The sequence below is a fragment of the Bombus pyrosoma genome, linkage group LG14, assembly GCF_014825855.1.
Source record: "Bombus pyrosoma isolate SC7728 linkage group LG14, ASM1482585v1, whole genome shotgun sequence".
Taxonomy (NCBI): Eukaryota; Metazoa; Arthropoda; class Insecta; order Hymenoptera; family Apidae; genus Bombus; species Bombus pyrosoma.
Genome location: NC_057783.1, coordinates 10848816 through 10864472, shown reverse-complemented (window position 1 = coordinate 10864472; position 15657 = coordinate 10848816). Strand labels below are relative to the sequence as shown.

At 35.4% G+C, this 15657-nt stretch overlaps 1 protein-coding gene across 3 annotated transcripts in view; it reads right to left on the bottom strand.

Annotated features, from left to right (window-relative positions):
• Nucleotides 1–310: 310 nt before the first annotated feature.
• The window catches only part of LOC122574825 (membralin), a 65843-nt gene continuing 50496 nt past the window's right edge, over nucleotides 311–15657 (bottom strand). For all 3 annotated transcript variants that reach the window (XM_043742909.1, XM_043742911.1, XM_043742910.1), the window contains exons 11-13: nucleotides 12137–12236; nucleotides 4809–5157; nucleotides 311–2836 (exon numbers count right to left, since the gene is read on the bottom strand). In XM_043742909.1, coding sequence (XP_043598844.1) covers nucleotides 2619–2836; nucleotides 4809–5157; nucleotides 12137–12236 — 667 coding nt within the window. In that variant the 3' untranslated portion in view covers nucleotides 311–2618. The remainder of the gene's footprint in view (nucleotides 2837–4808; nucleotides 5158–12136; nucleotides 12237–15657) is intronic.

The following is a 15657-nucleotide window of genomic DNA, read 5'->3' as shown; positions in this document are numbered from 1 at the left end:
GATACAACCCGGCTGGAGCGATCATCTGCATCAGTGTTTCCCAACCTTTATCAAGTCATCTCACCGACTTTTTATGATAGGACAGATAATCCGTAATCTTACCTCGAATTCGTATAGAAAGGCATTTTTAATAGTCTGATCAAATAATTAAAATAATGTAAGACGTTTAATATATAGAGCGTGATAGGGCGCATGTTACAGCCAAATATTTTTACATGTGAAGCCTCGCTCTCGAGAAAGTCCATGTCAAATACTACTAGATTAAATACATTCAGAGAAAAGATCTGGATTTAGGTACGACCACACTAAATTGCAACACCTTTACGTTTATTTGTAATATATCAGTAAGAGCAGCAGTATTATAATTATAATAGTAATAATTATAGCGCAATAGCTATTATGTACAACCAAACAAAAAACAAATCCTTATGTCGTAAGTTTAGGAAAATATTTTACATAGACGCATCGAATTCAAAACCGCTTAAAACGATGAACGACATTCGTGTTCCCGATTTTTTTTCTTTTTACTTTACAATCCCCTTAGAACATCTTTCGTCGTCCTTTATACGGAAATGTACAGTGCTCGAACGCCACGAACACATCATTTTTCTTCCATCATAAATTTACATATATACGACAGAAGAACGTTCATAGTAAAGAATAAATATATGTATATATGTGCACTAAGTATCTCTTAACAAGTTCTGTCACCAATTAATCCTTACATATTATGACCACTATCGGTTAAAATTAATTGATCGAAAAATCGGTGTTCGATCCTCGTACCCACGCTAAAAAATCATGCTTATTCACATCAGAAACGCTTGTCGAATTAAGTAGAAAGAAGACAAAATAAAAGAAAAATTTATTATCTAATATACGTGACACAAAGGTACCTGCGATCGCTACAACCACGTTTCATGTCGGATGTATGGTACAATAAGGTTTCTTTCACGCTGATCAGCCATTGTAAGCTTTTTCAAATAACAACGCGACAACATGGAAACTTTACATCGACAAAGTAGAAGATATTTTCACTGACGTTCTTATTAATCTACACTCCTTTTTGTTCGTTTCGTGTTCCCTTAATCATAAACTTGTGTATAACGTTACAGTACGTAAAAGAATGTTAATGTTTCGCACGACACCGACACATATCTAGCGTACTACAATCCCCTTAATTATCTAAAACCTAAAGATAACGGTATTGGAGAACTTGCTGCGAGATACGAATTGCTTCTGACTTCACTCTGTACAACGGCGTTATCCGTAGAGAGATTCGAAACGTTTTCTTTTATAGATTACCAGAAATCACAGATCGATCGAATGAAATTTCAACGAAAACCAAATCATCGATGGTTCCTCGAGTTTAATATACAAACCTGCGAAGCTCAGAAAGAAAGTGCATGCAGGAATGATTCTTTGACTCGTTGAAAAGTCGTAAGTAAAATCGTAACGAAAATTTCAGCGATTCATCTCGCGAGATACACGGCGAAAAATTTGAATCCTGTTTCCACAAGTTTGTCCATTGTTCAGCGTACTACGATCAACATCCGTCCAGGAAGAAGAAATCTCTTTTTACGTATCGCGAAACAAGCGAACAAAGGAAAGGAAGGAATATTCACCGAAGGCACTCCAACTTGTTGCGCCCAGGAACTGTAGTCTCGCTATTCTCGCGATGTCGTTAGATACATATAATCGTCGTCGCCCGAGAAAACGAACAATAAATAAAAATCGTATGTTTCAAATTCAATCAATCGAATACTACAAACTCTATCCGCTCTATCTTTTAAAATTTTCAATGCGAATGATATTACACAAATCCTCGATGACGCAAGTATCTACGATACAAGAAGGTGCGTATACGCGTATACTCGCGGCAACGGAAAGACTCGTTTTTCCTTCAGATCTTGATAAAAAATCCTATTTTATTCATTTATATTTTCATGATCTATTATTCCTTTTCTCTGTGCTCTTCATATTCCACACATGTTATAATAATAAAATCTCGAACTCGTTTCTTGCGCTTCCTTTTTTTCGCTTTTCTCTCTGACCTCGGGGACACGATATGTACTGCATACGTTAACCTTCCAGTAGAGAGAATATAAATATATTTCACAAAATCTGGCCCTATAGCACGACGAGATTCAGTCACTAATTATCCCGTTTCATGTCCTGATCCTCCAATCCCTAGTTACTCGTTAAAACCTAACACCTGACCACCAACTGGCGTCAAACTACTCTCCCTGTGCTCTCACACCTCCCTTTCCTTCTCTCTCTCTCTCTCTCTCTCTCTCTCTCTCTCTCTCTCTCTCTCCATCTATCTATCTATCTTTCTATCTATATATCTATTTCTCTCTATCTCTGACTGAAGGATGAGCCTTTTTTCAAGATACTTGGATATCGAACTGTTCGAAAATAGACGTATTATTCCGGCCATGTATGGTCCATGTTGAACGATACGATCTCTCCTCCTTGATTTCAATTGTCAGCAAACCTCGAGGTCTTCGGTTCCAAGACGATCTATTCGCAGATGCTGCCGCGCTGAAATGACAACCTCTTCTCCTGGACTATCCTGACTATGCAACTGGCATGGCTCGAGGCGTTTTAACGTTTCTCTACTTGTCCTGACAGGATGTCGTTTCCTTACGCGTCGTCTCTGTAGCCTCGATCACCTCGAACCCTTCCGATGTAGAGGTATCGGTGGATGATCCATTGTCTCCGATCTTCGAGGAGGAAGCAGCGTTCCTAGATACTCCCACCTCCTCTATTTTCGGTTGCGTGCTCGCCTCCGCGCTAGTGTTCGAAGCTGTTGACTCCGTGAGATTCTCTGCCGCTAAGATTCAAAGCAATGTTCAGCAGATCCCGGTGTAACGATACTGGGAGAAGCGATGCACACAAAAAGCCATGGGAAGATTGGAAAACGAAATTAAGTGAGTAATTAGCAGGCAATAGAACCGTGACGAGCTGGGATCAAGATGAATGGAAAAACACGGTGATACATTTAAGTAAGCGTGGCAGCGGGCGTGAAACATTCGTGACATGTTAGATCTAATTAACCCTTTAAGTATCCGTGTCCCGAATAATCTGAACATGAATATATTTCCTATAAACGATGCAAGATTTGCCATGATCGTTAGTGCCAGTATGATGGTTTATGTGGACGATATACATATATATAACTTAAAAATTGTTCTTTTATGGAAGACCCAAGTACTTGGTCATGAATTGTCATGCCTCCTGTGTTACCATTGTGCGTAAAATTTTATATCATAGGAATAGGTTTTCTATAAACATTATTTACTAATGCATAGTTTGGTAAGAGTGAAAATTTGATCAACAGATAACCTGCTGATAATTGCTACCGTTTGTTCGTTTCACACAATTGGATATTCATTCAAGTTAATATTCGAATTGATCAATACCTTACTAAGGTAGGAATTATTCGTTTTATTGGTGACTTTGCTTATACTTTCATTATCGAGGTATCAGTTTATTTACGTAAATTTGATAGAATTAAGAGAGACGCATGAATACGAAAATAAATGAATAACAAAGAAGATAAAAAAATATTTTGCCATTCTATATGAGCGTATCAAAGAGCAGCGTTATCCGACTATGATAATGAGCGAGTTGTAAAAACGAACATCCAGCTACAAAGTGCCTTTTATGAAAATTAATATTACATGGCGAATCAATGAAATGTGACCAAGGTATTTTTACGAATTTACACTCACTCAGTAAAATCATTCTCAGCCAGGATTCGGAAACAAAAATAGGTATTTTTGTTCCGTAAAATGTGTGTTCCATAAAAATCATTATATCGGTAATTTTAATATAATTTAATGGAAAAATTAGAGAAGAATCGAAATACGTACAACTGTTCATTTTTGATAGAAGAGAAGGAAGACAAGAAACACTTTGCAATCTAAAATCGCGGCTAAAGTAGCTAGCTTGATAATCGTTTTCCCTTATATCTTGCTTTATTTTATTATTATATATAATATTATATATTATATATTATATATTATATATTATATATTATATATTATATATTATATATTATATATTATATATTATATATTATATATTATATATTATATATTATATATTATATATTATATATTATATATTATATATTATATATTATATATTATATATTATATATTATATATTATATATTATATGTTATATATTATGTATTATGTATTATATACTATATATATATTATTAATCACAGTGACTGCAAAATATTCTACCATATTCATTATTTCATGACGAATTATTTCCAACAGAAATATATAAATTATATAAGTACAAATACTACTCTATGTATCCATCTCACTCGTGGAGAGAATTATGGACTGCTTGAATCACGGAGAAACATGATAAATAGAGTTAAAAGAGGGAAAACTAATTGGTGCAAAGCATAAGTGCGAATTGATACATGATCATAAGGTATCGTATGCTGAATGATACAAACGATTCCTGAAGTGACAACTATCTGTTGCAGGAGCTACAAAACGTACTTTTAACGTTGTATAATGTTTCAAACCGCATAGTTTTAGCAGTATACATGCATGCGTTAAGCACACGGTCTTGGAACAACAAATGAAAATCAAAGCTTGTGTGTGAAAAGTCGAGGTGAGGAACTATGTAAGTGGTAGAATTAATGGAAATACGTTTTCTGTTTTTGTCGAAAATATCCGCTTCTGCGCTTACATGGTTTGCCATTTCGACTCGTACATTACAAAGGAACACAAAATGATATATGCAAATTATCGTCTACTTCTACCTTCGTTATTTACCTTTGTTATTTTGTTCTTCGGTGGACGAAGAGGTTGCTATTGTGACTTCGACTCGTTCCTCTAAATGAACAACGGAAGCGGTCGAATTCGACTCAGCTGGCGGTGGACTGGTCGATGATGTTTCTTGTGTCGGTTCAGGTTCTATCACACCTGCTGACTCTCGTGCTGGTGAAGGTTCAGGTATTGGTTCTGTGCTAGTCAGTGCCCGATTTAGACTAGGCGAAGGCTGTTCCGGTGAAGGGTCAGCCATGCCAGGCTGTGCATGATTGCGGAACAGGAGGTGCTGTAATTGAGCCTGCTGTAGGATCACGGGCAGCTCGTAGTGATGGAAGAAGTATAGCATCGAGTGCTAAAATTGGTAACAAAAACGTGGATAAATAAACTGATTACTTTTTACTCAGCTTTTTTAATAACTTTCTGTGAAAAGATTGCATAAAGGCTAACTCTGTAATAACCCTATAATAACTGACTCTAATTGTATGTCTCTAAGTCTCGACCAAAAAATCAAGATGATAATTTAAAAAGTCTTAGAAAGTCTGCGAGATTTCTTCAAACGGTAAACGATATCCATTTTTCCAACTGGAATTTCGTTTTCCATAATCGATTAATAAGCAAATTTAACATCATTGATTTGATGGTGTATTAAAACTACGATATTTAGTTTGTGAATTTGTGGCGGTCACTACCGATAGTGTTAGATGGAATATAGGTACGAGGCACATGGCCTCGTGATATCGGCTGTTCGACGAGGTACACGCATGTGTGTGTCGCTCCTGCCCAACAAATTTATATGGAAATTCACCAAATTTGTTCTATACCGTTTCTCTCGTTCTCTCCGTGCCCTTCGAAAGCTTTGCGTCATCCATCTCTCTTTATCCCTCTTCGTCATGCTTCCGAACTCACCGTCTATCGCAATACCCTTATTGAACTGTAGTTACAAACATTCCACGCGTGTATATGGGGTATGAATAATTTCGCTGTTACCGTAGAACAAATAAGAAAATTTCTACTGATACAATGAAGCAAGATTGGCCATTTTTGTTCCATCGAAATTTACCCTTCGTTGCTAACATTGACGAAACTTGATTGGCCGAAATTGGTATAAAATTGAGAAAGTACGCAATAATTATTGTCTTTTGAACATGGTAAATGATATCAAAATTTTATGATGCATTCGAACATCTTTCTACAAAATATCTGACAACAGTAACATTTGTCATCGTAACGTAATTCATCATAATTTATATTATAACAAATTGCTACTTTTCCTGAAATGTTTGTCGGTAGAATATATTTAGAACATCTGTTGTACGCGGCTGTTGTGCAAGTGACAAGAAAGAAAGAAACCTTAAGGTTAGTTCTATTATCTACCTTGTACTATGCTTTGGAATACTACGCTTTTATCCTACCCAATGATATCCATTTTCAGTTGAATGACCGATTCCATAAGTCACGTTGGTCAAGATAATACGTCATGTTAATCAAGATCCGATAAAACATTTACAAAGATTATTGATAACTTAGAAACAATAAAATTTCAAGTATCTATTACCAAAGATGGTAATGCAGTCTTTACAGTCCTAAAGATCATTTTATGTGGATATCGCTCTGATCATTGAAACTTTTCAAAAAAACTTTTAAGTCGTTTCGTGGAATACCAGTCGCGGATTAACCCACAATTAACAAAGGACAAAGACAAATGTTCTCTCGATCCTTCATTTTCGCATATTCTCGACGAATTATCGAAACGATATTGATCGATACGTTCGCATTCGGAGCAACATACAAATGTAGCCAAGATTCTTCCAAGCGGTCCAAATTAAAGATCCAAAAAAAAGCAACGTCGAAATGAAAAGCGTAAACCGATAACTTAAGAGAAACGAAACGGTAGAAGAAAAGGACGAGAGAAAAGAAGGGGAAAACCGGAGAAAGAGAAGAATTGGAAGAATGAGGCAAACGCGGAGAAGTTGAATATGGAAAATAGATATCTCGAGACATCGGGCACCTGTCGTCGACATGAAGGAAATGGTATCTACGGTGATTCGTCCGATATAACGAAACGAATTTGCATCGTTTCAGAAAAAAGAACACATCTACGCGAGTGATAGAGTTGAACCGAGGCAACTGCCATCAGTTAGGTTCGAGGGAAAAGGATGGCCAGGATAAAACGATAGCTAGAGTGAAACAGGTTACCGAGGAAACCGGATTTTCGTTTCCTGGATAATCAACGCCGATGACATCGATATCGACCGGCATATAATCACGCCGCGGGGCTAATCGCCCCGATTCTCTCACCTATATAGAAAAGAAGCGAATGGTTGGATGAGTGAGAATGAGGATAAGAGAGAGAGAGAGAGAGAAAGGGAGAGAATAAGCGAGAGCGAGGTAGGAGTCAAAACGATTCGGTTTAACCGATCGTGTCTTGTTGCCCGGCGGGTTTTCGAATTTTCCCGTGGTCTGGCTTCTATTCATAAACTCGTTCCGGGGAAATAATTGCCGATCGTTGCTTGGCCGGCTGGTTGCTCTTGTTAACGAGCACCGCTTAACTATCGGCTGATATTAATCGCGACTAGGACAGGAGTAAGTAACTTAATTTCAGCGCTCGAGGAATATAGCTAGATCACCTGATGGTTAACCGGTCATTGAATATAACCCAAGATGAATACAAAAATCCTCGAGAAAAATATCGCTTCTGGAAAAGTGATTTTTGAAATAGTAAGATAGGTATGTACTCGTCTAAAATAGTATTCGATATACAGCGTATGTGATTTAAATAGTTTAATATTCTACATTCAACTACCCCCATCGAATCAAGCGATATTCGTACGAAAATTTGTTTGCATTTTTTCATAGAGGTATTGTTAAATTAGGTATGTTGCAGATAACGAAACAAAAACATTGAAATACTTTCACGTTAGATTTAATCATCGATTTATCGATTTTAGATTGGATTTAATTATCGGCTATAAAGTGAAACAAAAGCTATTAAGAAATGACGAATACTTTTTTTTCTTTTTTCTTCTTCTTTTTTTTTTAAGAACAAGGATATTGGATTTGATTTTTATCTTATTGACGTAGTCTCGTTATCCATTTCAGATAACTACTTGACTATGTACTGTTTTTAAATGTACTAATTTTGGACTTTTCTAAGGCACTCAACAAAACAGAAAATATTTGAACACGTTATAATTTGTTCCACATAATTTTTCATAAAACGATATTTCTTTATTAATTAGTTAAAAATATTTAATTATACATCAAACTAAATACGATCGACTTGCCGTTACGTGTATCAACCATATTATTTTCTTCTAAAAATATCCATTTACACGCATAAATTCGCGATCTGCTCGAGATTATTACGAATTCCACCGTACTTTTAATACGCGATGGTGTCATAAAATGGATATTCCTTTTGTGAGCATATAACAGTCGAATCTGTTATTCATTCGTATCTTTTATCGGCTAATTAGCCGCTCCATTACACTTTAATGGTATTTAATTTTTCCACGCAAAATATATATACAGTACATACCGAACGCAATTATTAACGCAACAGCTAGCTATTGTAACGCCATTAGAGTAATAACTGTTAATACGCCCATCGCGATGATCTAATTATGATTCATTGCATTATCAAAATACGCTATCGAATCAGATTACCTAGGATATAATTGTTGTACTGAAAAATTTACTTTTTGGAAAATTCGCCAATTTCACGAAAACGAAATGTATACGACTACATATTTAGTCTTTCTCATTTACCGATAAAATAATGGAAGGAAATCAATTATCAAGGTATGCTATGTCGTTCGTTTAATTTAAAATTTCTTCAGTAAACTTGAAATTTGCAGTCAACAATTAAGACGATTACGAATGACTAATACAGATACGATGCGAAGTAAATGCTCATACGTAGAAAGACATGACGAAGTATTGGGTTATACATTTCAAAAAAATTGCAGAACATTTGTGTTTGTGTTAAATCCGCTCTTTATCAGATCTCCAAAAAACAGTAATTTCGAGGTAATAATGACAATTTCATCATCCATTGTTCTTATGGACTAATCTAATCAAACTCAACGAAACATACTCATTGCAAAGACTTAACTTAATCTTAATCTCTTAAGCGAAGATATGATCTCTTTTTCTGACGAAAGATAACAGATGTCTTATGATACGATTGAATATGTGGATTAGATATATAACTAAATACATTTAATAACAAATTAATGTTGTATTATTAACGTATATCGATATAGAGCTGATTAGTTCATTATTACAACAGGTAGGGTTTTATCAAGCTAGACGCAAGAAAAATTATAAATAACATCCGTGGGAAGAAATAGGATTGCAAATATCTGAAAATATTCAAGAGTAAATGGACTCGATTCTGAAAGTTATAAAGATGTATGTACAATGTATTCGGAGAGAGAAAGAGAGAGAGAGAGAGAGAGGCAGAAAGAAGGAGAGAGAAAACTAAAGTAAAGGAGAAAACTAAAACTGAATGGTATTTATACCCGCTCACTGAAATCCTAAGTTGGCATTAAATTATTCTCATTGATTGAACTGTCAGGTGCATTGTCCTGGTCGCGTTTACGTAACTTAAGTTTGAGTGATGGCAAGGTCTAGACTGCAAAGTAGTGGCTCTTCATTCGCTATCGTTACTGTCAATAGCAGAACTTTCACCAGAAGCCACTGGAATTCCTTGTAAAATATTCGCCTTTCGTTTTATATCGTTCGAACTGACGGAAACCTATCCCCGAACACCTAATTATTAAATCTACCGCGAAAAGAACTCAGCACTATAGCTCACTATACATCGTGGACCACGAATCTTCTGGATTGCACAACACCTCTTTTAATTTCTAATAAAAAGTAGCTATGTTGTTGTATTTTCATTCAGATATTATAACAACGATTCAAAGTTTTAATCAACTTTGCATAAAATCTGTCTCTAGATAAAATATGAATGTGAAAAAGTGCAACCAAAATTTGTTTCATTCGGTTACACTTATTTGAGCCACAATTAGTCTTTTTCGTCCATCAAAACGAATCCACCCTGTAACGTTCCCCGTCATTACGGTTTTCATCGATTTAATTCAGCCGGCTTCAAGCGTCCAATCGAACGAGCTCTCGGCCGCACAAGAGAGAAAACATATTTTCACGCACGACGAACATCCGGGGCTAAGCAATTTGAAAGGTAAACACATTTGCAGCCCTCTTGAGAAATTCACGATCGATGTCAGAAAGGAGTGATCGATCGGTAGGCGGTAGACGGTAGACGCCAAAGGGGAAAAGTACTCCGTGACATAATTTCTAAACGCGTGTGCTCATTGTTTGTGCAGAGTTCTTTGATAACCACCTCGAACGACCACCACTGTTAAGTTCGCTAGGAACATATTTATTCGGCCGAGTGTTTCTCAAGTAGGTCGCAAAGTATTCTTGATTAATGCGCAGGTTTTCAGTAGTAACGAGAACAAGTGTTCTTGCGCTTTCTACTTGTATTCCTGTCGGAACCGCTTACGATTATTTTACTATCCACGGCGACTGCTCGTTTGCGTCTTAATCCGGAAACATTTTACCCAAGTACACGCAATGCTAGACTTTGAAATATTCTCATATTTTTCTCTTGTTAAATCGGTATATTTTAGAACTGTTTAACTAAATCTACTTTCTTTTAAAAAATTATTAACAACGTCTAATAAACGTAAGTCTCTGGTATCGTATCCTTTCTTTGTGCTTTTTAATTGTTAAGCAAGGGTACTGAAGATATACTACCGAAAAATGACTGAGTTGCGAAGAAATGAAAAAAATTATTTGCCTAAAAGTGTATCTTGAGCGACGATATCAGTTGAATCATAAAATAACAATAATAATAGTGTTTATTTGTAATTAACGGGTAAAAAAGCGTGTAGTTACATGTTACTACAATTGGTGATTAATGATTACGGACCATGTTGTAAGCTGATAGTTTGAAAAAACCTAATGATTTACAAAACAAGTCAATAATACTACAAAACTGGTTAGCAATTATGCATACATAATATTTAACAATTTGAGGTAATTAGTTGGATAGGGTTCGGGTTTAAAGAAAGTAGAGAAATGTAGAAATTTACTTCGTGTAAGATATTAGGGAAGGTGATCATGTTATGGTGCGCCGCTGCTCAACGGTCAATAACTCCAGACGCGATTGAATAGTTTCGTAATCATGACAATACTAAGACATAGGTGTATTAGTTAAATATGAGGCGAACCTAAGAAACTTGGCTTATACTTATTCTATTTGGATAATTTGATTTTTATATTAAAGAGATCAAATAACAGAAACGTGTTCAAAATGAGGACGAACTAAAGAATTATAGAGCACGACGTACATAGTGCAGAAATATTGGGAAAAAATTTAGCGACACGATAAATAAAGCCAAGTGTTTTGTATGAGGTATGAATTACAATACTTGTTGGCAGTGAACTTGAAAAGAAAGGTTGTTAGAAAAGAATATTCCACAATCGCGGATGCGGTTGACGATGGATAGGTAGAGGCGAGTTTACGATTGAAGTGAATTATATTGCGTTTGGAATTGTTAATTTCTAATCTGTTTCTGGTGCATTATTGAGTAAATCTATCAAGATTCCTCTACAGGATAGTTGCATCTTTCACATATGTAATTACTCGATAAATCTTGAGGTCGTAGACAAAAAGTAACATTTTGTTGTGCAAGAAGACAGAAGAGATACCATTTATAAAGAGGATAAAAATTAGCGGACCAAAGTGGGATCCCTGAGGGACACCTAAGAGAACAGCAATTGCCTTCGAGTAGCATTCATTAAATTTAACAATTTGAAACCTGTTAGCGAGGTAACTATACTGTATAGCTAGGATAGGTTAACATTGAAGCCAAGGGATTTAAGTTCTAAAATAAGAATGACATGGTTAGCAGAGTCAAAGGCTTTACATAAACCAGTATAGATCGAATCCACTTGTAACCCATTCTCGATTAAGTTTGAGGTGAAATGTTGAACCAGAGACAAAGTCATGTTTTGTTTGTCAATTATTAAATTTTTAAGATACAATGGGACGTGATTAATAAACTTCGGTTGCCTTTTATGGTCTGCATCTAAACATTGATTGATTGATATTATAAGAATGAAAATTTAAAACAAAATAGCATTACAGTAGAAATTTGTATTACAACATGTAAACATTGTACTTTCATAATTTTTGCTCTGTGAATATTATTTCGTAGATGTCTACTCTCCATAGTCATCGAACAATACAATATGCAAGAAAATTCTTACACCAACCATTTATCAGCAAAGATACTTACCTGTATGAAAAGCCAGGATGTAACAAGGGCCAAGCTGCTGTACTGCCCATTAAATCGGTAATGATATGCGTAGAAGGAGAAGTGATAGAGATAAAAGAATCTGAAACAAAAATTATTTCGTCTATAAGAAGAAAGCATGCGGTTTTACTTTTATGTATTATATCGTATTTCTATCAGCACCAATGTTATTTAACAGATTATATAATTCCCCGATATTTACGATATAGCGGTACGTGCAACAACATGGACGCTTTATCGATCAAATCATATCAAGTTCCTGCCTATTGAAATATCAAGGCTGGCGCGATATCTGGCACGTCATTAGTATGACTAGAAAATTATAAGTAATGCCACGTTTACAATTTTTCTCATGAATAAATTTTTATACATAAAACTAAACGAAAATTCCATCCGAAATTAAAATACGAAATAACAGTTTCTAATAACAACATAGCAATATATTTTATTATCATTTACAACATCGCCGTTTAGATAAAAGAAACTGATAGCACATTTAAAACAATAACGATTTACTTAATAATAGTGATACTCAGTGAAGAATGATTGCGGAAAATATTTAATAATCAGATTTAATAAATATATTATTCGTAATCGTTGCAGTTACAGTAGAGCAGAAATATTATAAAAACACGTAAAGATAGCTACGTAGTAATGTTACTAGCTATTAAGTAATGACCACCTATTTATTGTAATTTATCAAAACGTTTTTGTATCGTTATAAACAGGTTATTTCGTTTACTAACGTCCATGGGTAATAAAATATTTTTAAACCGGCGAAACTTCCCGATTTCGCGTCTCGAAAAATCATAAAGTTTTTTCTCATCGCGTCAAGAATTAATCCACCTCTAGTTTATGGTAAGTAAAACACAGAAACATTTTATCTCTTAATCTTCTTCTAACTTAATTACTTGTTACGGTATTTCGTGCTACCTCGTTCGATGAACAAAGTCGCAAAGATTTTTCTTCATGATGGTTGCTTGCAACTGTCCAAAACAAGATTTTAATTTGTTTGTTGAAAAATTTACACAGTAACTAGCAATTTATAAATTCATTATTAGAGCAATTAACTTACTTTACTAACTCAAAGAACGTTCCATTTATTTCTTACCTCTCAGTAAAGAATGAGAACCACTGGTCCATAGAATATTGAAAGTTTTTTCGTGCCAAATTTCGTGTTTTCCTCAATGATCATAAAAAGGACGTAGGATGACTTTTTTTACTTTCCGCCTCATCTTACGGTGGCCCTCGAGGTGATAAGGGAGGGGTTGTAATCAAGTGATTTTTACGAGTAGCTGTTACGGGGTAGCCAATATTTGCGGTTCAGGGTGGAGTTCAGAGTGCAACGCCAACCTTAAGTGAGGAAAAGGTGGCACGCGAGGAAAATGCCAAGAAAAATGGATATCGTATACACCCTCGATAAATAATCTGACTAATTTCCTAACATTTATGCTGAAAATTCCTTTAACTTTCCATAGCGCACCGTGCTAACCCATAAAATTTCTACTAAATCTGCGGAAATTGCGATGCCAAAAATTTCGTTACAAATGGTGATGTATCTGCTGATTAATTTACGCGATACAACGCCATTTGTGCATGACATTTCCTTTCCCGTTAGCAAGTTATAAAACATAGGAAATAGCAGAAGAAACATCTAATATCGAACGTTTACGATATCTTCCAAGTTTAACGAAAACGACATGTGTCATTAATTCTTGACAAGCGATACGCAGAAATGTTTGTTATATTCAACCGATTATCATTATGCCTCGGGTGTGTATTCATGAAAACTTTATGATGAATTTAATCCTGAAGTAACTAATTTTACATATTAATGATAACGTGATAACCACGTTGTAGCGAAGTTGTTGCATAATTATATTTGACGTTCTGTATGAATATTAAATGTATTCAGTTTAAATAGTTATAATTAATCATATGCAACGTACCGGAGACCTAGGAAAATAGACTACAACGCGAAAATGCTACGAGCAAATATCCTTAAGCCATCGGCGGCTAAATTTCATATTATAATTTATAAACATAAAATAGTCAACGGTATAAAAGAGAAGCAAGAATACAATATCAAGCCGATGTTATCATTGACTTTGTCATTGGCAATAACAGATTAAACTTTACACATGTTTGGAATACGTTGGTAGTCGTTACTTAAACAATGACTATTTGTCCATAAACGATTCCGTCTCAACGTACAACTCTGCCAAAATCTTACATCGTGCGAATTTATATACGTCAAGCAACGGTCCAAAAGCGTTCTGCATTACGTTTTACGATGCTGTCAGTCGTAAAATACAGTTTAGGCATCCGGTCCATTCCGATCTTCGGTTTAGTACGCAAGTTACACGAACATCTAGTACATCGAGATAATCAGACCAAGGATATGTAACCTAGATCACACGACATAACAGGTGCAAACCTTTATAGTTTTCTTTCGTATATAGTTCTGCAGAAACAATGAAATATTTACAGAAATTGAAGGATTTCATTTCCCCAAGTATATTTATTTAAAAAGTAATATTTTTGGATATATCAAGCAGAGTAATAGTTTAGTAACAGATATAGAAAGAATAACATGTTTATTATTATTTTAATAATAAATTTATCTCTGTGATATTAATTTGCAACATCGACTAATTTAGAGTCGATGAACCAAAGACACTATATCTGCTTTAGTAGATACTGCCAGTCAGCCAGCCTTGGCCAGACAACGAGAAATTCGTCCGAACGGATGATACATTCTCTACGTTTGCATAACAGGATAATTCGATTTTAACGTAAGCGCCGAAAAAGTAGAAAAAGTGGAAAAGCATAAAGATAGGAGGATAGAGTGCAGAAGGGAAAAGGATAAGAAAGAATGCACGTTCAAAATCCCGAGTTACGTATTCCGGGGACATAGCCTCTAAAGTGTCCCACGCTCAGGGAACCGCAACCATCCGACGACGATTCATACGTCTTTCCCGAGAATGGTAAAGGTAAAGAGGGGACTGGAGACTCTCCAAACGCATTCTGAATTCAGTGAATAGCACTGCCCCTTCTCTGGATCGCGAGAAGGGATACCTTCGGACCTTGACGTAAGATTTTTACAAGTTACCAAGTTCCGGTCCATTCCTTTGAATTTTCTCGCGCGATAAATCCTATCATTATCGTATCAGCTGTTTGTCTATGTAACTTTAAATGGCTCGACGACTCATTTATCGATACACATACGATATCTATTGATAAACAGAAGTAAATTCTTTTATTAGCTTGAGAAGTAAGCTACGAAATATTCGTTTAATATTGATATTTAAGAAAATCATGGTTTAATAGAACTATTAAAATAGAGGTACAACTGCAGATTTGTAATTTGCAATTTGCAGTTCATCGTTTCCGAGCAGTGAAGATTTACGATGCAATATAAGGGTCTCTGGATGGAGCAGATCACACGAAATGGTTTCGCCAGGGTGTACTTTGTCTTTCGTTCACTTTCTCCGAGGGCACAA